This window comes from Erinaceus europaeus, chromosome 8 (genome assembly GCF_950295315.1).
Source record: "Erinaceus europaeus chromosome 8, mEriEur2.1, whole genome shotgun sequence".
NCBI classification, from domain to species: domain Eukaryota; kingdom Metazoa; phylum Chordata; class Mammalia; order Eulipotyphla; family Erinaceidae; genus Erinaceus; species Erinaceus europaeus.
The window spans coordinates 12975774-13003626 of record NC_080169.1 but is presented as its reverse complement, the minus strand read 5'-3'; the positions used below and the strand labels follow the sequence as shown (position 1 = coordinate 13003626).

At 46.6% G+C, this 27853-nt stretch overlaps 1 protein-coding gene and 1 long non-coding RNA gene across 2 annotated transcripts in view; one reads left to right on the top strand and one right to left on the bottom strand.

Moving 5' to 3' along the window:
* LOC132539866 (uncharacterized) overlaps positions 1-27853 on the bottom strand; it is a 490646-nt gene that overhangs the window by 31666 nt on the left and 431127 nt on the right. The window lies entirely within an intron of this gene.
* The window catches only part of DENND3 (DENN domain containing 3), a 57579-nt gene continuing 56803 nt past the window's right edge, over positions 27078-27853 (top strand). Inside the window, exon 1 of the mRNA XM_007534964.3 lies at positions 27078-27311. Within this exon, the coding sequence (XP_007535026.1) occupies positions 27210-27311 (102 nt within the window). The 5' untranslated portion in view covers positions 27078-27209. The remainder of the gene's footprint in view (positions 27312-27853) is intronic.

Here is a 27853-nt window from a genome sequence, read left to right as displayed (position 1 = left end):
GCTTGGCTTCCTGACATTGCACACATGACAAAAATCACTCAAGGTTTGTTTCTATCCTTCTGACTTATTTTGTTTATGTGTTCAAGCTCCTACCAGTTTACTATAAATGACTTGAGATTTCATTTGAATTTGACTGGTTAAAAGGATAAATTCTTGGAAGCTCGGAGATAACTGACCTTATAAGAGTACACTTCTTGGGGCCAAGTGGTGGTGCACCTGGTTGAGCGCACATGTTACAATGCACAAGGACCCAAGTTCGAGCCCCGGTCCCCACCTGCAGGGGGAAAGCTTTGCGAGTGGTAAAGCAGTGCTGCAGGTATCTCTCTGTCTCTCTCCCTCTATCACCCTCTTCCCTCTCGATTTCTGGCTGTCTCTATCCGATAAATAAATAAAAGATAATAAAAATGTTTTTAAAAAGAGAGTACCCTTGTTATCATCTGAGGACCTGTGTGTAAGCCTCTAGCCACCACACGATTTACCAGCAGTGGAGTGGTGCTGTGGTGTCTCTCATTTCTCTATATCTCTTTCCTTCTTGTTTTTATTTTATTTTATTTTATTTTATTTTATTTTATTTTATTTTATTTTATTTTATTTTATTTTATTTTTTGCTTCCAGGGTTATCTCTGGGGCTCAGTGCCTGCATTACAAATCCACTGCTCTTGGAGGCCATCTCCATTTTGTTGCCCTTGCTTTTAGTGTTGTTATTGTTACCATTGCTGTTGTTGTTGTTGGATAGGACAGAAAGAAATGGAGAGAGGAGGAGAAGACAGAGAAGGGGAGAGAAAGATAGACACCTGCAGACCTACTTCTCTGCTTGTGAAGCGACACTCCTGCAGGTGGGGAGCCGGGGGTTCGAACTGGGATCCTTATGCAGGTCCTTGCAGTTTCTGTCATGTGCACTTAACCTGCTGCATGAATGCCTACTCCCCTACTTATCTTTTATTTTTTAAATATTTTTATTTGTTTATTATTGGACACAGAGAGGAACTGAGAGGGGAGAAGGAGGTAGAGAGGGAAAGAGAGAGACATCTGCATCCCTGCTTCACCACTCATGAAGCTGTCCCTCTGCAGGTGGGGACCAGGGGTTTGAACCTGGGTCCTTGTGCACTGTAATGTGCGCTTAACTAGGTGTACCACTGCCTGGCCCCAGCCACAGGGTTTCTAATATCAAGTAACAGGCATCAAGAAATCAGGGGGTCTCCAACACACCTATTAGCAGATTCATCTACAACCTGGATAATTTAGACCCCCACAGAGGGGACCTTCGAGGTCATCCTGCCCTGTCTGATCTCTAGTGCTAGCTGCTTCAACCTGTTGGTGAAGGAGATGAAAAAACAGACTGGCATCTGCCCGAGGTGGAGGAGCTGGTGGGTAAGGGTTTGGGGATCATCTGGGGGCTCCACACTGCCCTTCCTGGTGGGAAACCTAGTGCATAAGAACTGAGTGACTTGCCCAGGGCCACTTGGCTTGTAAATGCCAAGCTAGGACTGGGAACTGTCCCATATAATGCCCCCTGAGGCCTCGGAGGACTCTCAGGCCCCTTTAAGGTGGCCCCCAGCACTGTGGGTGACATGCTGAGGGAGGCATGCTGGTTGATGGGTCCTGGCTTCTGAGGAACTGCCCCCAGGGATAGATCTGCCCAGACCCTCCCCCCTAGCACTTCCCATTAGCAGCAGACTGCGGGTGGCTGTGTATGTGTCCTTCCCCTTCCGGACTCCCAGGGGATGGGTGGGTCCTGGCCTGCAGGTTCTGCACAAAGCACGGAAGTGTGATGTCACCAGAGGGAGGTAAACACAAGAATACTTCCTCTTTCACTTCCACAGGACTCCTGCCTGATCCAGAAGTCTCTCAAATACAAAAAAGTTGCTCTCTCTGCCTGGGCTCCCTTTTGTGGGGAGGAGAGGGTAAGCAGCTCTAGAGTGGACAGAACTCCTGAGAGGACAGCTGAGGGGTGGGGTGGGGGAGGTGGATGGCTGGCTGACTTCAACTCCAATTCTGCTACCTCCACGTCACAGATGAGGAAACTGAGTACCAGAGGTTCAAATCTCTTCCTTCTTTCTTCCCTTCCTTCTTCTCTCTCTCCCTTCTTCCTTTTTAAGAAAAAAATTTAAGATTCTTTTAAAAAATCTTTTAATTTTATTTATTTATTTTTAATATTTATTTTTTCCCTTTTGTTGCCCTTGTTGTTTTATTGTTGTAGTTATTATTGTTGTTGTCGTTGTTGGATAGGACAGAGAGAAATGGAGAGAGGAGGGGAAGACAGAGAGGAGGAGAGAAAGATAGACACCTGCAGACCTGCTTCACCGCCTGTGAAGCGACTCCCCTGCAGGTGGGGAGCCGGGGTTCGAACCGGGATCCTTATGCCGGTCCTTGTGCTTTGCGCCACCTGCGCTTAACCCGCTGCGCTACAGCCCGACTCCCCAATTTTATTTATTATTGGATAGAGACAGAGAAATTTAGAGGGGAGGAGGTAGAGAGGGAAGGAGACAGATAGACATCTGCAGCCCTGCTTCACCACTTGTGAAGCTTTCCTCCTGCAGGTGGGGACCAAGGGTTTGAACCTGGTTCCTTGTGCACTATAATATGTGTGTTTGACCAGGTATGCCATCACCTGGCCCCTCTCTATGTCTTTCTCCCTTCCTCTCTTCCTTCCTTCCTCTCTTCCTTCCTCTCTCTCTCTCTCTTTCTCCTTCCTCTCTCTCTCTCTCTTTCTCCTTCCTCTCTCTCTCTCTCTCTCTCTCTTTCTCCTTCCTCTCTCTCTCTCTCTTTCTCCTTCCTCTCTCTACTATTCCTGGGAACCTTTTATTCTTCTTCTTTCCTCCCTCTGTCCCTGTCTCTCCTTCATTCATTTTTTGGCAGAGGGTGAGAGAGAGCGAGATAATCAGAATAGGAAGGCTATGGTCTCAGGAAAAGCAAGAAATCCCCAGAATCTCGTTTCTACCAACACGTTTTTCACCAGCCTAGTGAGTGGACACGATTAGCCTTTCTGACCACTTTGGGGAGTGTAGACTAAGGGTGGGCCAACAGGAGAGCTCACTTGGAGTGTGGCATGATGCAGGTTCAAGACTGGCCCCTACTGCATGGAAGGAAGCTTCAGTGCTATGGTCTCTTTGATTCTCCTTGCCACTCTTTCTGTATCAAAAGAAAGGACGGAGGGAAGGAAGGAAGGAAGAGAGAGAGAGAGAGAGAGAGAGAAAGAGAATGAAAGAAAGAAAGAGAGACAAAGAAAGTAAAAACTTTAGGGGAAGATCAGAGCATACCACACACATCTATTTGTGGGAAGCTTACTGCAAGTAGAATCACTTTATTTTAAAGAAAGCTCATACATGAAGCTAAAGAGTAGGGTCAAGTGGCTAGATCCTGGGGTAGAGCACAGGCCTTCTCATGTATGAAAGCTTGGGTTTGATCTGCAGCCTGTCCCTGAAAGTACATAGCACCAAAATATTGGACTTGGGCTGGTCAGTGGCTCACTTGGTTGAGCGCACATACTATGATACACCAGGTCCTAACCTAGGTTGAGCACCTGCTTCCCACCTACTGAGGGGACGAGAGGTGAAGCAGGTTTGCAGGTGTCTTTCTTTCTTGGTCCCTGTCTATCTCCCTCTCCCCCTCTCAATTTCTCTCTGTCCATAAGAGAGAGAGGCAGAGAGAGAGAGAGAGAGAGAGGAAGGGAAGGAGGGAGGGAGAAAATAAAAACAGTGGGAAAATGGCCACCGGGAGTGGTGAATTCATCATGCAGACATTGAGCCCCTACAATCAGCCTAGTGCCAATTTATAATTTTTTTTAAAAAAGAGGTCGTCGGAGTCAAGGTGATGGCTTGAAGGCAGCACCTGGCCAACTCTCCACAAAAAGACTGATTTGAATTTGGGGCGAGAGCAGGATTTCCAGAGCAGTTGGAGAGAAACTGTGGAGGAGGGGGACAAAGAGAAGCCACAGTGGAATCTTGCATCCCAACTATAAATTGGCAGGACACTGCTGAGAAGGACAAGCAGGGTGGGTGCCACCAAGTTGCAGATGCTACCGTGATGCCAACCTGACTTCCCTGGGCAGACGACCTCACCAGTGTGTCCTGGAATATCATCTTCCCAGAGCCCTGCCCCATGAGGGAAAGACAGAAACAGGCTGGGGGTATGGATCGACCTGCCAATGTCCATGTCCAGCAGAGAAGCAGTTACAGAAGCCAGGCCACTCACCTTCTGCACTCCATAGAGATCTTTGATCCATGCTCCCAGAGTGATAAAGAATAGGGAAACTTCCAATGGAGAGGATGGGATATGGAACTCTGGTCATGGGTACTGTATGGAATTGTACCCCTTTTATACCACAATCTTGTCAATCATTATTAAATCACTAATAAAAAATTATTAAAACAATTTAAGAAGAGGGGCTGCACTGGGGTGGTGCACTGGGTTAAGCACACATAGAGCAAAACACAAGTAACCCCAGTTACTTACAGAAATATAGCACCATGAGATAGTTCCTCAGGTACTGCAGCTAGGACTGAGTGCCATGCTAGGTCATTCTGAGCCACTGGCTGACAGAACTGGCATGTCTCCATGAAGGGTTAGTGGGCACTCAGACTGAGCCATCCACCAACACACTAGGGGTGGGGTGCACAGGAGCTGTTCCCCACACCCTGTCTGAGTCTAGCATCCCTCACTGCTTTGTAGCATGGCTTGGAACAGGCTACTAGACTCCTACTCATAAGGTCCCAGAGGGCAGGAAATCAGTTGATTTATTTCCTGTCTTCGACACATCGTAGATAATCAATTTATGTTAGGATTAGTGTATTTGCAGAGTGGCCGTGTGAACTTCTCTTACAGGAGATTTGTTAAACAGGAACTAGCACTGAAGCAGCTGCAGATGCAATCTTAGCAGTCATGTTGAAATCAAGTCAGAAGAAGCAAGGGGAATTCATTTTAACACTACGTCTAATTTGGGGGCTGGGTGATGGCGCACCTGGTTGAGCACACACATTACCATGCTCATGGGCGCTGGTTCGAGCCACTGCTCCCCATCTGCAGGAGGGATCTTTCATAAACAGTGGGAACCTTACTGCATGTAGAATCATTTTGCAGATGTCTATCTATCTTTGCCCCCCATCTCAATTTCTCTCTGTCCTGTCAAATAAAATAGGAGGAAAAAAAGGGAAAAAATGACAACTGGGAGAGGTGGACTTGTAGTGTTGGTTCCAACCCCCAGTGACAATAAAAGTGACCGACCATAAGTGGCAATAAAATAAAATAAAATTATACCTAATTTAACTAAGCATATTTGACTCACAGTCAATATATAATTTAATTGTCAGATTGATTTTTTTTTTCTTTACTGGGGCTAATAGTCTATAGTAGGGTTGTTGATACATAATTTCTCATCTCCCCGTAAGAAGTATCTGCCACCCCTAACTTCGGTCTTTTTTTTGTGCCTCCAGGGTTATCGCTGGGGCTCGGTGCTGGCACTACAAATTTACTGCTCCTGGAGGCTATTTTTTCCTTTTTTATGCCCCTTGTTGTTTATCATTGTTGTTGTTGTTATTATTGTTGTTACTGATGTCATCATTGTTGGATAGGACAGAGAGAAATGGAGAGAGGAAGGGAAGACAGAGAGGGGGAGAGAAAGATAGACACCTGCAGACCTACTTCACCACCTGTGAAGTGACTCCCCTGCAGGTGGGGAGCCGGGGCCTCGAACCGGGATCCTTATGTAGGTTCTTGTGCTTCGTGCGCTTAACTTGCCTTGCTACTGCCCGGCCCCAACTAGGTCCTTTTATACAACCATGCACCAGGATTTTAGACCTGCTCTCACTCAGGGAAAACTTGTATTATTATTTATAAATCCTTTAAAATATTTATACTGCTTATATGCAGGAGAGAGAGTTTCACACGAGGTAGAGAGAGTGAGAGAGAGAAGCCATAGCACTGCTCCAGACATGTGGTGCTGGGGATGAAACCCAGAGCCTCCGGCATGCAAGTCCAACACTACACCAGTAGAGTCATTTCCCCAGTCACCTGCTTAACTAATTGCACCTGCAAAGGTGATATTTGGTCATATTTTCTGGTTCTGGGGAGACTATCTACTCTACCAGGCTCTAATGGAACCCCCAGAAACTAAGCCCACATTTTGTCACATCTGATCCTTTGACACATCTCTGGCTTGTTTAACTCCATCTGATGTTTGCTTTGTGGAGACTTTGGTTGACAAGAGTTGGCAGACCTGTAGTTGGGGCTCAGCTTGGGCAAGCAGTGGGGTTGGTTGCTGGGGTAATAATCCCAGCTTTTTGATGGAACAATTTGAGAGAAGGGCATTGAACACAAACATGGGTGGCACTTTGGCCTAGATGTAGGTGGGGGAATGTCTTGCCTTGGGTACTTGGGGTGCTGAATGTGCATAAGAAAGTTTAAGGCTTAAGATTTGTTACAGGAGACTTGGGCATTGGTCTGGTCCCTGATTTTGTCTCTCTGCCTGCAGCCAGGGTGGAGATTGTACAAAGCAGGGACTCCTGAGACCGTGTGATGCCTGGGTCCCATGGGGCACTGGGACTCTGGATCTGATACGAAGCAGTCATTCTAACAAGGTCTCATGTGATCGAGGAGCTGAGAAGGTAGGCTGGTGGGGACATCCAGAAGTGAAGGGCTTGCCAGGAGGGATGAAAGACAATTGCAGGAGTCCCTGCCCTGGGTCCTCAGGGTAGTGGGATGCATAATAAGGGGGTCAGATGGAATCTATCTACACCTGAGGAAGATGGGTCCTGAAATTGGGGCAGCTTGGAACTTTCCTACTCATGACCACAGAACGTGAGCTCAGATCTACAGGGATGCAGAGGTCACTTAGCCTCCTAAGCTGAATATTTGCCCCAGATCAGATCAAACTGATGGGATTTACAGTCAACAATATTTATACACCTTTCCCATATTTGGGAGCTACTCTCTTCTCTGATCCAGCTTGCTTGCTTTCTTCTTCTTCTTCTTCTTCTTCTTCTTCTTCTTCTTCTTCTTCTTCTTCTTCTTCTTCTTCTTCTTCTTCTTCTTCTTCTTCTTCTCTTCTTCTTCTTCTTCTTCTTCTTCTTCTTCTTCTTCTTCTTCTTCTTCTTCTTCTTCTTCTTCTTCTTCTTCTTCTTCTTCTTCTTCTTCTTCTTCTTCTTCTTCTTCTTCTTCTTCTTCTTCTTCTTCTTCTTCTTCTTCTTCTTCTTCTTCTTCTTCTTCTTCTTCTTCTTCATTTCTGATCCAGCTTTATAGCCCTTTTTCCAGCTATGACTTCATTTCCCCAGACAATAACTTGGGTCCACCTGTATATCAAAGGTCAGACTCAGGAAAAAACTAGTATAGTCATGGGCCCTTTGGAATATGACTAAAAGAGACCTACTAGCTACCTTCAAAATGGAGACCCACAACTTTTCATATGAATCAGTCCAGCCTTTAGGTTCATGATTACTTAACAGTTTGTTTGGCTTTATATGTTAACTCTCTTCTTAGCTACCAGGTTCCAGATGCTACCATGATGCCAATTGGACTTCTCTGAACAGACAACCCCACCAATGTGTCCTGGAGCCCCACTTCCCCAGACCCCTGCCCCACTAGGGAAAGAGAGAGACAGGCTGGGAGTATGGATTGACTTGCCAACGCCCATGTTCAGTGGGGAAGCAATTACAGAAGCCAGACCTTCCACCTTCTGCACCCCATAATGACCCTGCGTCCATACCCCCAGAGGGATAAAGAACAGGAAAGCTATCAGGGGAGGGCATGGGATACGGAGTTCTGGTGGTGGGAATTGTGTGGAGTGGAACCCCTCTTATCCTATGGTTTTGTCAGTGTTTCCTTTATATAAATAAAAATTTAAAAAAGGGGGGGTCAGATGGATACAGTCAGCCCACAGAGGTCCTACCATCCAGATGAGGGTTCAGTGTATAAGGTGCTGTGGCCACTGTGACCCTACCATATTCTTCTGCAGGGTCTGAGGCCCAGTGGCAGCAGGAAAGAGTTCATGAGATAGAAACTGCTGCCCTGAGCTTGCCAGTGGAAGAGACTTTTTTTTTGCTTGTTTGTTTGTAATTTAGATAGAAGGAGAGAGAGAGAGAAGGGGGCGGGCAGTGGCTTATGGAGTTAAGCGAATGTAGTATAAAGCGTAAGGACCTGGGCAAGGATCCCGGCTCAAGCCCGCAGCTCCCCACTTGCAGAGGGGTCGCTTCACAAGTGACGAAGCAGGTCTGCAAGTGTCTCTCTTTCTCTCTCCATCTCTATCTTCCCCTCCCTGCTCAATTTCTATCTGTCCTATCCAATAAATAAATAAAAGTGGTCACAGGAGTAGTAGATTCACAGTGCAGACACTGAGCTCCAGTGATAACCCTAGAGGCAAAAGAGAGAGAGAAAGAGAGAGAGAGAGAAAGAGAGAGAGAGAGAGAGAGAGAGAGCAGCACTGAAGCTCTCTTCAACACACTGAGGGCCAGGCTCAAACCTGGGTCACACATACAGCACAGTAACACACTACCTAAGTGACCTATTTCACTGACCCTAGACTGTTTTTTGGGGTAGTGAAAATATCTGGGCCCCAAGCCTGGGTTGTTTATTAACAAATCCACCTTAACCGTCTCTCCCCACCAGGCCCTCCTGGATCACTTGATGGAGTTAATTTCTAGCTGATGTCCCCACCCCAGTGGTCCCAGGTGGGAGGCGATGTATTTCTCATGGAGCCCCCTGCTCAGGACCCATGCTCTCCACCCTCCCCGGGAGAGTTGCAGGAAGTGGGAGCGGCCCTTCCTTCCGTGAAGACCTAAGTGTAGTTCTTGGAATGGCTCCAGGTGCTTGAAAGGGACATCTCAGCAGGTCACCAGGGAAAGGGGGGGAGTTGGTCCACCCTGCTGCATGGCTCTCAACCTCACACACACACACACACACACACACACACACACACACACACACACACACACACACACACGCTCGTGGTGGCTTTGTAGGTGGCTGCTGGAAGAGAAGGATGCAGAACTGGGCCCCTAGGCCTTGGATCCTTCCTGACTCTGGGGTCAATATGGCCTCGGGTTCAGTGGTAAGGCACAGCCAGGAGGGACAGCCCAGCTGCCACACTGACTTGGGCAGGCCATAGGGGCAAGAGGCCTTGGTGGGTGAGGTCTGACCACTAGGGGGGCCTCCTACCCCCTCTGTCTGATTGGGGCCCCTTTGTGAGCCCTCCCCCACCCCCAGACTCTCTGAGAATGGAGGATACATCCTCTTTGGTGGGGGCCTGTCTCTGTAGGAAGGTCTGTTTCCTGTTAGACTTTGGAGGTATTCTTCCCAGTTTCTGAGTCCTCTCTGAGTCTCTGCTCAAGATGCTTCCCAAGTGCCCTGCTGGAGTCCTTGACCTGAGATGTAGAGAGAGAGGGAGGCACCAGAACAGCCTGGCATCTGTGCCAATGTCTGTGAAGTACCGTGAGAATGAGTATGAGGTGCAGGTGGCTTTGAGCTGGGCACCTGGGCATCCTAGAGAGGCTGACTTTGTTTTTTCCTTTTTTTTTTTAACTTTTTAAAAATTATTATTACCTTTATTTATTGGATAGAGACAGCCAGAAACTGAGAAGGTAGGGGGAGCTAGATGGGGAGAGAGAAAGAGAGACATTTGCAGTACTGCTTCACCACTCACAAAACTTTTCCCCAGCAGGTGGGTCCAAGGGGGGCGGGGTTTGAACCTGGGTCCCTGCACACTGTAATGTGTGTACTTAACCAGGTGCACCATCACTCATCCCTGAGAGGCTGACTTTGCTGAGATGGTTTGAAAACCCTTCCTCATGAGAACATTTCAGCCTGGGGGGTGCTGCTGACATGATCAAATTTCAGACCCTCCCGCAGAGGGGCTGATGGAGCTTAGGGAGGCAGAGGGGTCTTCCAGGTGCTAGAGTCCAACCTTAGGGATCCTCTGGTCACCTATGGAGACACAGCTCCACCTGGGTGGGACCTGGGCCTGGCTTTAGGGACAGCTCCACCCAAGTGGACAGCTGGTTTGAGAAACCCACCCAGCCAAGGCCTGGATCCTTACCAACACAATGGACAAACTGTTGTCACAGAGTCATTGAGAGGCTCCATAAGAGAACACAAGAATGGACAAAGCATCTGGCACCCTCCACGTCTGCTGCACTGCATCCCAGTAAACCCGCTCTGACAGTTCATTTAGGGTCAGTGACACAGTTCTCCCTATCGGGCACCTGCCTTGCAGATCTGAAACCCAGCACCACACAGAAGCTGCTATGGCACCAGAGGGAAGCTGGGTGCTATGGTGTCTTTCCGAGAAAGTGAAGAAGAAAGGAAGAGAGAGGAACAAAGAAAGAAGGAAAGAAAGAGAAAGAAAATCTCACCCATGTGTCCTGGAGCCCCGCTTCCCCAGAGCCCCGCCCCACTAGGGAAAGAGAGAGGCAGGCTGGGAGTACGGATCCACCTGCCAACACTCATGTTCAGTAGAGTATCGATCACAGTAGCCAGACCTCCCACCTTCTGCACCCCATAATGATCCTGGGTCCATACTCCCAGAAAGATAAAGAATAAGGAAGCAATCAAGGGAGGGGATGGGATATGGAAGTCTGGTGGTAGGAAATGTGTGGAATTGTACCCCTTTTATCCTATCGTTTTGTCAATATTTTCTAATTTTTATTTTATAAATAAGCTAAATTAATTTTTTAAAAAAGAGAAAGAGACAGAGATGCATTTAATATTCCAGACTTACCGAGCATTATAGCTTAGCTTAATCTACCTTAAATATGCTCAGAAAGGGAGTCGGGCTGTAGTGCAGCGGGCTAAGCGCAGGTGGCGCAAAGCACAAGGACCGGCATAAGGATCCCGGTTCAAACCCCGGCTCCCCACCTGCAGGGGAGTCGCTTCACAGGCGGTGAAGCAGGTCTGCAGGTGTCTATCTTTCTCTCCTCCTCTCTGTCTTCCCCTCCCTCTCTCCATTTCTCTCTGTCCTATCCAACAACAACAACAACAATAATAACTACAACAATAAAACAACAAGGGCAACAAAAGGGAAAAAATAAATAAAATAAATATAAAAAAATTGTTAAAAATGTGCTCAGAAAGACTTACATACAATTATGGTTGTCTGAACCATCTCACACAAACCTATAGTAAACGAAAGTGCTGAGCAGCCCACGCGATTTACTGAACAGGACCCCTTATGCATGGGATCTCCCCACCCACGTACAAAACTGAAAGTGCTCTGGGTAAGAAGGCTTGGGCACTGAACTCTAATGAAGATGCTGGCAGATGGGGCTGCCATGGTAACAGGATCACCAAGTAAGTCTTCTTTTTTAATGAGGCTCCAGCGTAGTTGGCTTCCCCTCATGATCTGGGGCTGACTGGCAGCTCTGCCCTCTGCCACCACCTGGCATCACAAGAGAGTATCAAAGTACATATCACTAGCCTAGGGAGAGATCTAAATGTGTCCTGTTGCTTTTAAACTATTAGAAAGCTGAAAAACTGGGAAGTGAAGCCACCATAAGTCATTAGCCCTGTCTCTGCCCTTGTCAAGCTTTGCAGAGTGCAGAGCTACCCAAGCAGGGGGAAGCCTGGCATTTACTGGGAGTCCATCTTCCTCTGCCCACCAGCCCTTGAGGGTTTATATGGCTATTGCCCCCCATGCTGCTGGTCAAGGGTGGGACACAAGCTCATGTCGGGTCTTTTTGCCTCTAATATCAATGACTTACTCCCTAGATGGGGCCTTGTCTCCTGAGAGGTGCCCACAGAGAGGGCCCGAGATGGACTCTGGAGTCAGGAAAAATGAGAGGTCAGGCTTATGAGGTTGGAGACCCAAGGGCAGACACAGAAAACACAGACTTCATGGCCACAGTGTAGAATGAGGATGGGGTGGGAGGGCCTCCCTAGCCTGGAGGCAGTTAAGGGAAGGCTTCCTGGAAGAGGAGTTAGTTGAATTAATTAATTAATTAAGTCAGAAGTACCTGAGGAGGACAGAGGAAAGGACTCTAGAGGTCAGCAGGGCCAGCACATGCAGAGGAAAATAACCTTGAATAACCTTGATCTTCCCTCTTGGACTCTTGGAAACAGACTGACAGCTGACTTCCTCTCTCCCATCCATTTACTGTTGGCTAGCTATTTATATGTGTCTTGATTACAGCCCGGGAGAGTTAAGATAGTTCTCGAATCTGTCCCCTTCCTCCTGACCCTGAGCACAGCAGCAACCAGACCACAGCTTCCTGTCTTTCTTCACACAGAAGGCACCTGTGGTCACCAGTCAGGCGGATACCACCTCCCTTACTGCACTGAGACTCCAGTTGTCAAGCCACCGGTGTCTACAGCTCCTGTATCAGGGCCAGAACTTCCCCAGGACATCCCTGGAGCCTGACCCTTCTGAGAATTTACTTTGAGAGAACGTTCTGGGGGACCACTGGAATTTCCAGCCATGCTCGCATTAAGGGAAGAGTTGGGACTAGGAAGGGGCGTGTTTTCATCCACTAGGAGGTGGATGATTCTCCACTGAGGAGGTGGGAGAATTCCCTTTAAAAAAAATGGGGGTGGGTTCGAGGTGGTGTGGTAAGAGTACGTAGCAGACACCTGCTACACAAACTGAGAAACCGGGACCAGGCGATAGCGCAGCAGGTTAAGCGCACAGGGCACATAAGCGCAGGGACCAGCATAAGGATCCCAGTTCGAGCCCCCAGCTCCCCACCTGCAGGGAGGTTGCCTCACAAGTGGCAATGTTCAAGCCCCTGGTCCCCATCTGCAGTAGGAGAATTTTGTGAGTGGTGAAGCAGGGCTGCAGGTGTCTCTTTGTGTTTCTCCCTCTCTGTCATCCCTCTTCCCTTTTGATTCCTGGCTGTTTCTAGCCAGTAAATAAAGATAATAAAAAAAGGATTCTGGTCTGAGCCCCCGGCTTTACAGGCAGTGAAGCAGGTCTGCAGGTGTCTATCTTTCTCTTCCCCTCTCTGTCTTCCCCTCTCTCGATTTCTCTCATATCTAACAAGGATGACATTACTAACTACAACAGTAAAAAAACAAGGGCAACAAAAGGGAAGATAAATAAATAAATAAATAAGAAAAAAATTAAAAATAATAATTAAAAAAAAAAACACGAAAGAAAGGGAGTTGCCGGGTAGCGCAGCGGGTTAAGCGCACATGGCGCCAAGCACAAGGACCGGCATAAGGATCCTGGTTTGAACCCCTGGCTCCTCGCCTGCTGGGGAGTCGCTTCACAAGCGGTGAAGCAGGTCTGCAGGTGTCTTATCTCTCTCCCTCTCTCTGTCTTCCCCTCCTACCTCTATTTCTCTCTGTCCTATCTAACAAAGATGACATCAATTTCAACAGCAATAATAACTACAACAATAAAGAAACAAGGGCAACAAAACGGAAAATAAATAAATTTAAAAAAATTTAAAAAATGAAAGGAAATTTAAAATAGAAAGGAGTCTTAGGGAGACGACGTAATGTTTATGCAAAAAAAATTTTCATGCTTGAGACTCTAACATCCCAGGTTCAATCCCCAGGACCACCATAAGCTGGAACTGTGCAGTGCTCCGGTCTCTCTCTCTCATTAAAAATCAAATTACGCTAGTGCAGTGGATTAAGCGAAGGTGGCACAAAGCACAAGGACTGGCTAAGGATCCCAGTTTGAGCCCCTGGCCCCCCACCTGCAGGGGAGGCCCTTCACAAGTGGTGAAGCAGGTCTGCAGGTGTCTATCTTTCTCTCCCCCTCTCTGTCTTCCCCTCCTCTCTTGAATTCTCTCTGTCCTAGCTAACGACGACAACAACAATAATAACTACAACAAAAAGAAACAAGGACAACAAATGGGAATAAGTAAATAAATACCTTTTTTTAAAAAATATTTTATTTATTTATTTGTTCCCTTTTGTTGCCCTTGTTGTTTTATTGATGTAGTTATTATTGTTGTCGTTGGTGGATAGGACAGAGAGAAATGGAGAGAAAAGGGGAAGACAGAGAGGGGGAGAGAAAGACAGACACCGGCAGGCAGACCTGCTTCACCACTGTGAAGCGAATCTCCTGTAGGTGGGGAGCCGGGGTTCGAACTGGGGCCCTTAAATTGGTCCCTGTGCTTTGCTCCACCTGCGCTTAACCCGCTGCGCTACAGCCCGACTCCCATAAATACCTTTTTTTTAAAAAAAAAAATCAAATTAAATTTTTAAAAAGAAACTTTTTTTTTTTGCCTCCAGGGTTATTGCTGGGGCTCAGTGTCTGCAATACAAATCCACGGCTCCTGGAGGACATTTTCACCATTTTGGTGTTGTTATTGCTGCTGCTGTTGTTGGATAGAACAGAGAGAAATCGAGAGAGGAGGGAAAGACAGAGAGGACAGACAGACACAGGAAACACCCCTGCAGGTGGGGAGCCGGGGGCTTGAACTGGGATTCTTATGCTGGTCCTTGTGCTTCGTGCAATGTGCGCTTAACCTGCTGCACTATTGCCCAAACTTCCCACCCCCCCAAAAAGAAACTATTTAAAAAGCTGTATAGGGGGGCCAGGTGGTGGCACACCTGGTTGAGCGCACATGTTACAATGTGCAAGGACCCAGGTTCGAGCCCCCGGTCCCCACCTGCAGAAGGAAAGCTTTGCAAGTGGTGAAGCAGGGTTGCAGTTGTCTCTCTTTCTCTCTCCCTCTATATCTCCCCCTACCTTCTCAATTTCACTATCTCTATCCAATAAATAAAGATAATAATTTTTTTAAAAAGAGCTGTATAGGAACAGTGGAATCTTCATGCAGGCATCAAGTCCCAGCAATAACCCAGGTTTTGATAAAATACAAAACAAACAGATTATTTACTTATGAAAGAGAAAGAAAATAACCAGAACACTACTCTGGCACATGAGATGGTGGGGATTGAACTCTGGACTTTATGCTTGCCAGTCTGGCACTCCACCCCCTGTATTGCCTCCTGGGTCACTCCCTTTTTCTAGAAGCCATACACTCATTTCCATCCTTGCTCTCGATCTGCCCTTTCCTAGACATGATACATTTTTTGAGGGGCTCAGGGTCTGGGATGATGCTTGGTATTTCAAGTGGGGGAAATATCTTTATAGCAATGGCATTGTTTTCAGTACAATAGTGTTCCAGAAATAGATCAGACAATTGACTTTCTCTTTTTTTCCTACTAAATTGTTTAAGAGTTTCAAAGAACATATCTAACTGACTGTTCTAACAGGAGTACCCTCCTCCCCTGCCCCCACTGAAGGACTAAGGGCCACAGAGACTTCCTGTTTGATGGAGCTAACCCTCACCCCACTATTTCTATTTTGGAGTGTGTATGTGTGTGTGTGTGTGTGTGTGTGTATGTGTGTGTGTGTGTGTGTGTGTATGTGTGTGTGTGTGTATGTGTGTGTGTGTATGTGTGTGTGTGTGTGTGTATGTGTGTGTGTGTGTATGTGTGTGTGTGTATGTGTGTGTGTGTATGTGTGTGTGTGTGTATGTGTGTGTGTGTATGTGTGTGTGTGTGTATGTGTGTGTGTGTATGTGTGTGTGTGTGTATGTGTGTGTGTGTATGTGTGTGTGTGTGTGTATGTGTGTGTGTGTATGTGTGTGTGTGTGTGTGTGTATGTGTGTGTGTGTGTATGTGTGTGTGTATGTGTGTGTGTGTGTGTATGTGTGTGTGTGTGTGTGTGTATGTGTGTGTGTGTGTATGTGTGTGTGTGTGTGTGTGTGTGTATGTGTGTGTGTGTGTGTATGTGTGTGTGTGTGTATGTGTGTGTGTGTATGTGTGTGTGTGTATGTGTGTGTGTGTGTGTGTGTGTGTGTGTGTGTATGTGTGTGTGTATGTGTGTGTGTGTGTATGTGTGTGTGTGTGTGTGTATGTGTGTGTGTGTGTGTGTGTATGTGTGTGTGTGTGTGTGTGTGTGTGTGTGTGTATGTGTGCCTGTGCTGTGCATGGGAACTTCATACCTGCATGATTCCACTGTTCCTGGTGGGCTTTCTTTCTTTCTTTCCTTCTCTCTCTCTTTCTCCCTCCCTTCCTTTCTTTCTCACTCTTTTCCTTCTTTTCTTCAAGACCTGAAGATAGGGAGAGACAAGAGAGAGAAAGGAGAGGCACCTTGGCCCTTAAGATGCATGGTGCTCCCATGCGGTTCTCAGGTCCTTGTGCATGATGAAGTGTGTGTTTTATTATGTGAGCTATCTCCATGCCTTAGTAGTGTTCTTTTTTTTTTTTAATTTTCAATTACTAGGTATTTTATTTATTAATTTTTATTTTAATGAAGGAGACAGAGCAGAGCAGTGCTCAGCTCTGGCTTATGATGGTGCTGGGGATTGAATCTGGGACCTTGCAGCCAAAGGCATGAGAGTCTTTTGTATAACCATTATGCTGTATCACCAGCTGTCTTTAATATCTTTACATGTTTTACCTATACTTGTTATTTATTGAATGGTGGTGTCACAGTGGCTGCTTTCCTGAGACTTTTTTTTTCTTCTTCTTAAGATTGGTTTGGCAAGTGTCTGTGGAATGGACTCCATACACAGATAGACCCAAAAGATGGTGGAATTTTATTACTTGTTGGTTTATTGGATCCTCCGTATGCAACTATTACTATTAATCTATTACAGTATTACAACTATTACATCAAAACTATTACTGTGTGCCCTCCACAAAGGTTGGATACACAGAGATCCATTAGGGTCACCAGACTTCTGGGTGGTTCTGATGTGCAAGTAAACAGCCCCACTCCAGGCTAGAGCTGCTCCGTAAGTGTTTCCTGAGCAGAACTGACTGGTCTTATTGGGGAGAGGGAAGTACTATTACTTCCGTTTTGCAACTGACAAAATAGCATCAGTCCAGTGGTTTTGAAGACTGACTGCATCTTAGACCCTCCCTGGGTGCCTGTGGGGCCACAATTGCCCTTAGCCAGCCCCAGAGATGTTTTTGCATAGTTCTAGTGGGAGGGACCAGCCAGATGGGAATAGTTAAAACTGTAAGATCCTACTCTGATGCTAGTGTCAAGAGTCACTGTTTATATAATTAAGAGCCCATAAGATACAAATATCAAAAACCACACCAAAAAAAAAAAAAAAAATAACAAAACCAGAAGACTCACTTCCTCTTTTAAAACTTATTATGAAACTATAATCATCCAAATCGTGTGGCATAGGCCTAAAGGGAGACATATGGATGAGTGGAATAGAACAGAGAGCCCAGAAACAAACCAACTCACACATTATCACATGATCTTTGATGAAAATTCTTAGACCACACATTGGAGAAAGGGCAGATCTTCCAACAAATGGGAAAACTAAATATTCACATGCAAAAGAAAGGAGTTGGATACTTACCTGACACCATACACAAAAATGAATGCAACACAGATCAAGGGCCTACATAAGAAAGATATAAAACAATAAAACTCTTAGAAGAAAACAGAACTCAAGCTTTGTGATATTGGACTTGACAATGATTCTTGCACACAACACCAGTGGCAAAGATAATAAGAGAAAGGACACAAACTGGAATTCATGAAAAATATTTTTTAAATGGTACATCTAAAGACACTCACTACCCAGAGAATGAAAACGCAGGCCACAGAAATAGAAATATTTATCTATTGCATGTCTGTGATATAGGGCGAACTGAGAACTCCTAGAACACAACAACAGCAAAGCAATCTGAGACAAAAGACTTGAGCAGATATTTCTCCAAAGACTCCATACAAAGTGGCTAAGCAAATAGCTCAATGGTAGAACATAAGACTTGTCGGGCTGAGCTTCATTGACGGGAGACAGATGTTGTTTTTGCCGGGCTGGCTTCACGGGCGGGTAACAGACGACCTGGGACTCGCGGCTGGGTTGAGCTGTAGGCAGTATCTCTTTATTCATGCAGGACACAGCGCAATCTATACCAAGCTAAGCTAAACTAAAGTACCGTAAAACTCACAATGCTGTCTTTATATATACTTGCCAAGTAGGGTGGAAACAGGATGTGACATAGAGAGGGTGGAGAGAAAAGTGACTGGTGAAAATCAGAGTGTGACAAGGAGAGGGGGCGGAGCAAAAACATATTATGAACCAGTGGGGATTGAACCAATGCCCTGCAGTGGTTATGTAAATAGAATACAGTGGTTATGTAAATAGAATACAGTATTAAGCAGGGGGTATTAAACCAATGAAACAGAAGGGGTCTCATGCATACCAACAAGACTCCCATGCCTAAGGGTCCTGATAGGATCCTGAGTAGTGCTTGTACTGGGGTGGTGCTCTGGCATCTCTCTTTCATACAAACCTCTCTAATACATATGAAATAAATGAAAATAAGTCTTAAAAAGAAGATTTACAGGTAACCAATATACATGAGAAAACATACTTAACACTGTTAATTATTAGAGAAAGACAAGCAAAACAAGATCCCATAAAATCCCATTCCTTATACCTATTAGAATAGTAACTGTCAGCAAAGCAGAATCAGAACTCTGTGAATTGTTACTGGGATGGAAACGGTATGGTTGCCATGGAGAAAAGTGTTTGGAGTCTCTTCAAAACATTAAAAAATAGAATTATATAGGACCTAGTGAGGGTTGTATTGTTATGTGGAAAACTGAGAAATGTTATGCATGTACAAACTATTGTATTTACTGTCAAATGTAAAACATTAATCCCCCAATAAAGGAAAAAATAGAATTAAAGTTGTGCACTGTTTAACCATATTTGCGTCAAAGTCAAACTGCCTGAATGGGTGGTAGTGCCAGTATGTATGCAGTAAGGTACTTTACTCTAAGATATTTTGCAAGACAAAACTGTCTAATGGCACATTTCTTAAAACACACCTCTGTTCCTTCTGGAGAACTCTCAGAAGGCTAGAAATGGACCTACCCTATGATCCTGCAATTCCTTTCTGGGGGATATATCCTAAGAAACTCAACACACCCATCCAAAAAGATCTGTGTACACATATGTTCTTAGCAGCACAATTTGTAATAGCCAAAACCTGGAAGCAACCCAGGTGTCCACCAACAGATGAGTGGCTGAGCAAGTTGTGGTGTATATATACACAATGGAATACTACTCAGCTATAAAAAATGGTGACTTCACCATTTTCAGCCAATCTTGGATGGACCTTGAAAAATTCATGTTAAGTGAAATAAGTCAGAAACAGAAGGATTAATATGGGATGATCTCACTCTCAGGCAGAAGTTGAAAAACAAGATCAGAAGAGAAAACACAAGTAGAACCTGAACTGGAATTGGCGTATAGCACCAAAGTAAAAGACTCTGGTGTGTGTGTGTGTGTGTGTGTGTGTGTGTGTGTGTGTGTGTGTGTGTAGAATACAGGTCCAAGAGGGATGACAGAGGATCTAGTGGGGGTTGTATTGTTATATGGAAAACTGAGAAATGTTACGCTTGTACAAACTATTGTATTTATTGTCGAATGTAAAACATTAGTTCCCCAATAAAGAAATTAAAAAAAAAAACACCTCTGTTCTTAGCTACACATGGCTGTGTCTTATGACCCAACAATTCCACTTCTGAATATATGACCTGAAGAAGAAAACATATCACCAAGAGGTATATGTATTCCTATGTTTGAAGCAGCATTATCCATAGTAGCCCAAATATGGAAGCAATCCCAGTCCATCATACATAAATACACAAAGTGGAGTCCCTTCTTCCAATGGAGTATTATCCAGACCTTAACACGGAGGGATTTTTTTTTTTTTGCCTCCAGGGTTATTGCAGGGTCTCGGTGCTTGTACCATGAACCCACAGCTCCTGGAGGCTATTCCCCCCCCCCCTTTGTTGCCCTGGCTGTTTTATTGGATAGGACAGAGAGAAATGGAGAGAAGAGGGGAAGACAGAGAGGGAGAGAGAAAGATAGACACCTTCAGACCTGCTTCACTGCCTGTGAAGAGACAAGCTTGGATTTGGAGATGTTTATGTCTGATGTCAAACATTCTTCTTGAGACACAAGCCCCACCTCTTCTTGTGAAAAGGGTTCATTCGAACTCATGCTTTTTTTTTTCTTAGTAATTCTACCTCCCCAGAAAAGTGAAGCTCGGCATAGATGTTTGCATAAAGAACCAGCAAGTCCCAACCTCATATGTAATTTATATCTGTTATTTACATGCTTGCAAATCAGTTCCAGAGGGCGGGTGGTGACTCACCCTGTAAACTGCCCACATTACTCTGCGCAAGGACTCAGGATCAAACCCCAAGTCCCCACCTGCAGGGAGGAAATTTCATGAGCAGTGAAACAGTGCTGCAGGTGGCTCTCCTTTGTCTTCCTCTCATTCTATAAAAAGTGGCTGCCAAGAACAGTGGGGCTAAGCAGGCACACAATCCCAGTGATAACCCTGGGGGCAAAACAAACAGACAAACAGTTGTAGTCACGTGGGCGATTGTTCAGTGGTAGAGCATATACGTCCCATGCATGAGGCCCTGGGCTCAGTCCTGGTAGCACTTATAAACAAGGACAAGGGGGACAAGTAGTGGTGCATCTGGTGGACTGCATATGTTACAGTGCTCAAGGACCCAGGTTCGAGCCCCTGGTCTCCACCTGTAGAGGGAAAACTTTGCGAGTGGTCAAGCAGGGCTGCAGGTGTCTGTCTCTCTCCCTCTCTACCTCTCCTCCCTTCTCGATTTCTGAATGTCTCCTATAAATAAAGATAATAAAAAAAAAATTTTAAAGGACATGGGCTGGTGCAATAATTCATTTGTATAGTGTGTTGCTTTGCCATCTACAAGACCCAGGTTTGAGTCTGGCCCCCACCACATTAAAGGAAATTTTGGTGGTATATGTAATCTCTCTCTCTTTATCCTATATAATAAAAATTAGAAATGGGGGAAAAGAGAAAAAAAAAAGAAAAATGCAAAATAAAAAGCAACAGTCAAACAAAAACCAAACAGTACTCTCTTGCCTCCTTTCTTTGGAAAAAATAAAAGAATGAAATCCAGACTTGGAAGGCACTCAGCCATATTGCATATGTGCAAGAACCTGGTTGATCCGCTAGGATAGTATGATCCAACGAAGCAGCAAAGCCCAACATGCCAGAGGCACCCAGAGGCAGCAGAGCACATCTGAGCAGGTGCTGTGAGCCTGACCGTGTTCTCTCGTGCTGTATCTGCTCACACATCTGCAACAGAGGATGGCGATGGGAGGGAGCCTTGATTGTGCCTGACCTTCAGCCATGATTTATGGGACACAGGGTCTCAGACAACCCCCCTGCCCCACAAGTTGGTGCTTTAATTGTCATCCTCATTTACATACAGGAAATGGAGACCCAGAGAGAAACATGGGACCCCTAGCAAGTACCAGGGCTGGCATTATGCAACTGAAAATGAAGAGGCTATCATCTAGCCCAGAGCATCCTCAAGTTCAGAGAGGAGAGAAGGTGGGATAAGGTGGGATGTCCCATTGAGGAAAGGCCTGGGAGGACTGCACAGTGGTGCAGCTGAACTGGGGTTGTGGGAAGCCTGAATGCCCAGTGCATTTAGATGCACTGTGAGAGAGTCCTGGGACTGTAGGGGAAACTCAGGGAGAAGTCGGTGGGACTTCAAGGGGTCTTGTGTTCTCAGAGGGTTGGTTTATTACAGGTTGAGGAGTAGCTGGCTTGTCCTGCTGTGTTCACTTCACAGGCAAACCTTACTGCTAGTGTCTTTCCCAACTGCCAGTAGTCAATTTTATCCTGCGTTCACAGATGAGAAAACCAAGGCTTAGCAAGGTACAGTGATTTACCCAGGATCTCAGTTTCTGTAGGGATCACAGTCAGTCCTTGATCCTAAGCTTGGAACTGTGGGCTGGGTGGTGGTTCACTTGGTAAAGTACACATGTTACCATGCTTAAAGACCCAGGTTCAATTCCCTATCCCCCCCACATTCAGGCGAGGAATTTCACAAGCAGTAGAGCAGTGCTGCAGGTATCTCTCCTGCATTTTGTGTCTTTATCCTTCTCCATTTTCTACTCTCTCACCCTCTATCTAAAGGAAAAAAAAGACTAATAAAAATGCCAACTCTTTAAAAAGAAAAAAATATTAAAAAACAAACAAACAAACAGAAAACCTTGAGGGGGTCGGGCAGTAACGCAGTGGGTTAAAGCACACGTGGCACGAAGTGCAAGGACCAGCCTAATGATCCTGGTTGGAGCCTCTGGCTCCCCACGTGCTGGGGAGTCGCTTCACAGGCGGCGAAGCAGGTCTGCAGGTGTCTTTCTTTCCCTCCCTCTCTGTCTTCCCCTCCTCCCTCCATTTCTCTCTGTCCTATCCAACAACGATGACATCAATAACAACAACAATAATAACTACAACAACAATAAAAAACAACAAGGGCAACAAAAGGGATATATATATATATATATAGAACAAAACCTTGAAATCTCTGTTCTGGAATGGGGTCCTGGTGGAAGAGAAATGAGGCAGACTCAGTGAGCAGGGACACCTCTGTGCTCACACCTCTCCCTTCCAGCACCCTGTGACCATTCTTCAAGGCATTGAATGGTGTTGCTCTAGAGCAGAACAATGAAAATCTTATATATAGTCATCGTCTATTTTTGTTGTGGCTGTGAGGCTTCTCAACTGGAGAAACAAAACTACTTCACTGCCCTACTGCCCCTTGAGCTCTGATAAACTGGCTGTATATGTTTGTTCAGACCTACATATAAAGATACAACATTATGTCACATCACATGTGGCCCCAAAGAAGCACAGGGGGAAAGCTGGCCATGAAATTGGAGGATATGTATAAAACAGAGAAACTGGTGTCATTGCTTTTATTGAAAGTAACAGAACATCTTTATGTGGTCACCCACCAGGGGACATTTTAAGAGCTTCCACCCTTGATTGCTGCAAATAGCACTGCTACCAACATGGACATAAAAGTTCTGGGTCAAGTTCCTGCTTGAAATTATTTTGGGTAGAACCCCAAAGTATAACCACTGGAGGCAATATCATGATGAAATATTTGGCCACTTAGATGATCAAAATATACCATATATATTATTTTATTTTTTTATTTAATTAAAAAATTATTTATTTATTTGTTATTTATTCCCTTTTGTTGCCCTTGTTTTACTGTTGTAGTTATGATTGATGTCGTTGTTGTTGGATAGGACAGAGAGAAATGGAGAGAGGCGAGGAAGTCAGAGAGGGGGAGAGAAAGACAGACACCTGCAGACCTGCTTCACTGCTTGTGAAGCAACTCCCCTGCAGGCGGGGAGTCGGGGGCTCGAACTGGGATCCTTATGCCAGTCCTTGCGCTTTGCACCAGCTGTGCTTAACCCACTGCGCTACCGCCCGACTTCCCCATATATATTATTTTCATCCACAGTTGCTGGCTCACAACTCCCCAAAGCCTTGGCTTTTTTTTCTTTTGTATACTTTTATTACTAATATTTTAAAAAATAAAAAATATTAGTGATTTAATAATGATTAACAAGATTGTAAGATAACAGGGGTACAATTCCATACAGTTCCCACCACCAGAGTTCCGTGTCTCATCCCCTCCACTAGAAGCTTCCTTAATCTCTATCCCTCTGGGAGTATGAACCAAAATTCTTTATGTTCTAAGGGTTGAGAATGAAGGTGTCTCTTGTTATGTGAATAAGGTAACTTCAGGTGGAGCTTTTAAGAGTGGAGCCTGGATGCCAGGGGATTAACAGGTTGAACTTTGAGAAGAGCAAGAGGTTGAGTTCAATTGCCAGTGGCCAATGATAAAATCATTCCTCTATAATGAAGCCTTCATAAAAACTGGCAACGGGGAGTTAAGATAGCTCACTCAGGAGAATGCCTGCTTCATAGTCAGTGAACATGAGGAGATTCGGGGAAGAACAGGAAAGCCCCATAGCAGTCACCATGCCTTGTCCCAGGCACCTTTTCCACCTGGCAGTTCCTGAATAACATCTTTTGTAATAAATGGAAGGTTGGATAAGCAAATGGATTTTCTGAATTCTCAGGGCCCTGCTGTGGCAAGTTCTGAGTTTTACTTTCCTTGACTCTACCGTAGGCAGTTCATCACACTAGCAAGACTTTCCATCTGCTTGATTTTCTTCTCATCTGCATAACCCACCACTCAGTCACCCTTACATAGCTTTCCCACTTTCGCTTTTGATTTTTGGCTACTTTCATTCCCATCACCTCTTTCCTCTCCTCTCCTCTCCTCTCCTCTCCTTTCCTCTCCTTTCCTTTCTTCCTTTCTTTCTTTTTCTTTCTCCTTTCTTCTTCTTTCTTTCCTTTCTTTCCTTCTTTCTTTTTCTTTCTCCTTCCTCTCTTCCTTCTTCTCTTCTTTCTTTCTTTCTTTCTTTCTTTCTTTCTTTCTTTCTTTCTTTTTATTTCTTTCTTTCTCTCTTCTCAGAGCACTGCTCAGCTTGGCTTAAGAGTTACCATAGGCAGTTCATCACATTAGCAAGACTTTCCATCTACTTGATTTTCTTCTCATCTGCATAACCCACCACTTAGTCACTCTTACATAGCTTTCCTACTTTTGCTTTTGATTTCTGGCTACTTCCATTCCCATCACTCCTTTCTTTCTTTCTTTCTTTCTTTCTTTCTTTCTTTCTTCCTTCCTTCCTTCCTTCCTTCCTTCCTCCCTCTCTCTCTCTCTCTCTCTCTCTCTCTTCTTTCTTTCTCTTTCTCTCTCTCTCTCTCTCTTCTCAGAGCACTGCTCAGCTTGGCTTGAGAGTTACTTTGCATATAACCATTATGCTGTCTCCCTCGTCCCATCACTTTGTCAGGGATGGGCAGACTTTCTGGAGGCTCCTTGGAAATATTTGCCACAGGAGCACTGGGGACTATTTCAAAGGAGTCAGGATCCCCTGGGAGGCAACCTGGCCCCACTCTGGTTCTTCTTCTAGCGTTTGCGTTTGCCCTTCTTCCGTAGCCAGTTAAATGGCTTTGAAAGTGACTGGGATCCATGTGGATTCAGTCGGCTAGGAAGGATCGTCAGTTTCCCCAATGAATGGGTACTCACGGGGTGTACCACGGGAAGGTCGATCCAATGCACACCACTCTGGTTCTAAGGATGAAGGAAGGGGAGCCTAGAGAAGTGAAGCCCAGAGGCAGTTGGAGGTGGGACCCAGGATTTTGCACCAACTTGGAGCTCTCTTACTTAAACCCTTGCACCTGCTTCTGTTTGAGAATGACTGGATCCCCTTGCCCCAGGCTACCTCCCTGGAATACTGACCCCACCCTGTAGTGTTTGAACAAACAGGAAGGGGAAGTTGATGCTGTGGAGGGGCTTGGCTGTTACATAGTCAACACACAAACAGGAGCCACATGCCAGGCCAGGTTCTCTGCTGCAGGTCCAAGGCTTTTCTGTTCAGGAAGACACTGTCAGCCCCGCCCTCTGCTGAGGGGCCACAAGGACATGATATCAAAAGCCAGACAGAATAAGCATAACCTCTGAAGTCAGTGGCTGTGACTACTAGTCATGGCTCACTGAGGATGGCCACTGATGGCAGGCAGCCCCAGACATGAGCCAGGTGTGACTCACTGGGTGACAATACAGTTGGAACTTCCAGATGCAGGCCCACCCCTCCCCCCTCTGACTTTGACATTGCTTTTTTTTTTTTCCTTTAAACAGATTGTAAGTTTATTAAGTTTAATGATTCCTAGAAATCAACTGGAAATTTATTTTAAATATTAAAGTAGTGTAAAATATATAAAAGACAACTTCATTTATACATTGCATGAACTATGAAAGTTAAACAACAGCTTCTCAAATTCCAAAGGGGTCAAATGGATGACACATAGGATTAGCATAGACCAGGCCAATAATAGCAATAAACTGATCACATCTTCTTAGCTAAAACTCTCAGATATGTGATTTAGAAAAAGTAGATGTAATAGACATCTTATATTACCTGACATTGCTCTTTTGTAGTTACCTAAATCTTTCCTCTTATGCTGAAGACAGAGTTGACATTGTGATTAAGCCTTTCAGGTGTTTTACTTAAACTATGGAAGTAACAAAGTATCAGAACTAAGTCCTCTGCATTTCTCTCCCACTCGGTTGTATATATGTGTGAGCATGGGTCCCCAGAAGGACCCTGTTGCCAACTGGAACCCGGGCTGGGACTGCAACCCGTGCTGGGACTGGAACCCGGGCTACTCCAGGTTGTGTCCAATGGCCAGGCACCAAAGCCAGTCTCTGGGATGGTCGACTGGCCTCTCTTCAAGTGTCCAGTCTAGGAGTTGGAGGTCTACAGCCCAGGGGGATCAGGTCAGGCTTGGAGCTGGGTGGGATTGGACCTCCTCATACCTAGTAGCGAGCATGCCGCCCAATTCCTGCTGGGTTTCACTCAGCCTCTTCGTGAACAGGGCCAGTCTTAAGTTAACTTGGCAGCATCATTAGCTAGGAATATCTTTTTCCACCCTCCTCCCCGTAGGCCCTTCTGGCTGTCCACATCCGGCCAGCTTGGAGGGCTTCCAAGAGGCGGCGGCAGTGCACCCTGGTTTTAATCTCTCTTTCCTCCAACGTGAGAACCTTAACGGGGAATCGTAACGCTCCAGCCATGGGGCAGAGTGACCCCAGAACTCCAACTAGGGATGGGGGGTCACAATCTCCAGGATTCCCAAAGAGGGGCCGGCCAGCTGGGCGCCGACCCAGAGCTGCGCTCGCACAAGGTGCTCTCCGGTTCGGAAATGACGACCGCGAAGCGGAGCCACGCCCTCGTACAAGGCCAGGTGGCACCGAGGTGGCTCTGCTTAGGTTATTCCTCTTTGTTCATAGGCCCCGCCCCTCCGACACACCGCGTAGATCCTCCAGTTCCTAAAGGCCCCGCCCCTTTCTTCAGGCCCCGCCCCATACCTCCTGGAGGCTTCTCCGGCCACGCCCCATCTCTCATAGACCCCGCCCCCAGGACTAGCCCTTTCGGGTTCTCCAGCTCAGGTTATCCAGTTCCTACAAGGCCCCGCCCCACGCCTCCGGAAAGAGCCTTAGCCACGCCCCGCCGATCATAGGCCACGCCGCTCCGGACGCTCTCGCTCGGATTCTCCAGTTCCTAAAAGGCCCCACCCCTTTCCCCAGGCCCCGCCCCATCGTTCTCAGGCCCCGCCCCTCCGGATGCGACCGCTCGCGCTCTGGTTCCTACAAGGCCACGCCCATCCTCCGAGAGGCGCTCAAGCCACGCCCCATCTCTCGCAGGCTCCGCCCCGCAGGCGGCGCTCGGGGCACCCGGGAGGTTGTGGAGAGCGCGGGCTCTAGGCCGGCCGCGGCGCTCTCGGAGCGCTGAGCCGTGTCTGGCGACCCGAAGTGCCGAGCTCAGTGCGTCGAGCCGGCGGCGCGAGGCCGCGGAGCAGCTATGGCAGAGGCCGTGCAGTCGCACCTGTCGCCGCCGTCGGGGCTGCTGGAGTTGTGCGCGTTGTTGGGGCCCCCGCGGGACAGTCTCCGCGGCCCGGAGCTGGTAAGGGCGAGGAGGGGAGAGCGAGGCCGGGCGGGGGTCCGGCGGTGGAATTGTGGCCTCACGACCCGGTGCGCTGCGAGGCTGTGCACAGGTGCCCGGCTGACTCCCGGCTCATGTTCAGGGCGCCCCTCTCCCCGGAGGGCACAGCCAGGCCGAGAGCAGCAGCTGTTTGCCCGACTGGGGGGGGGGGGGCAACCCCTGTCCTCTCCAGGCCACCTCCTGGGCTGGGTCTAGGTGGACTCGAACCCGCGATCGCACGGGGGATCGCTAGGACGCTAGTCCTTGACCTCCCCCTCCTGTCTCAGCACGCCTACCTGGGCCAGGTGCTGACCACCGGGAGAGCTCCACCGCCTCCTGGGCTCAACTCTTGCCCCTGATCATCGGCTGCTTTCATTCATCGCAGGGGCTAAGTGGTGGGACCTGCGCTAGACTCAGTAAGGAGACTTGGTTTTGTTAGGAAGTTTTAGGTTTGGAGACCGCCTTTACAAATAGTTTGCATTTGCTTGTTTTTCGTTGGTACCTGGCTGTTTTTCTCACTTACA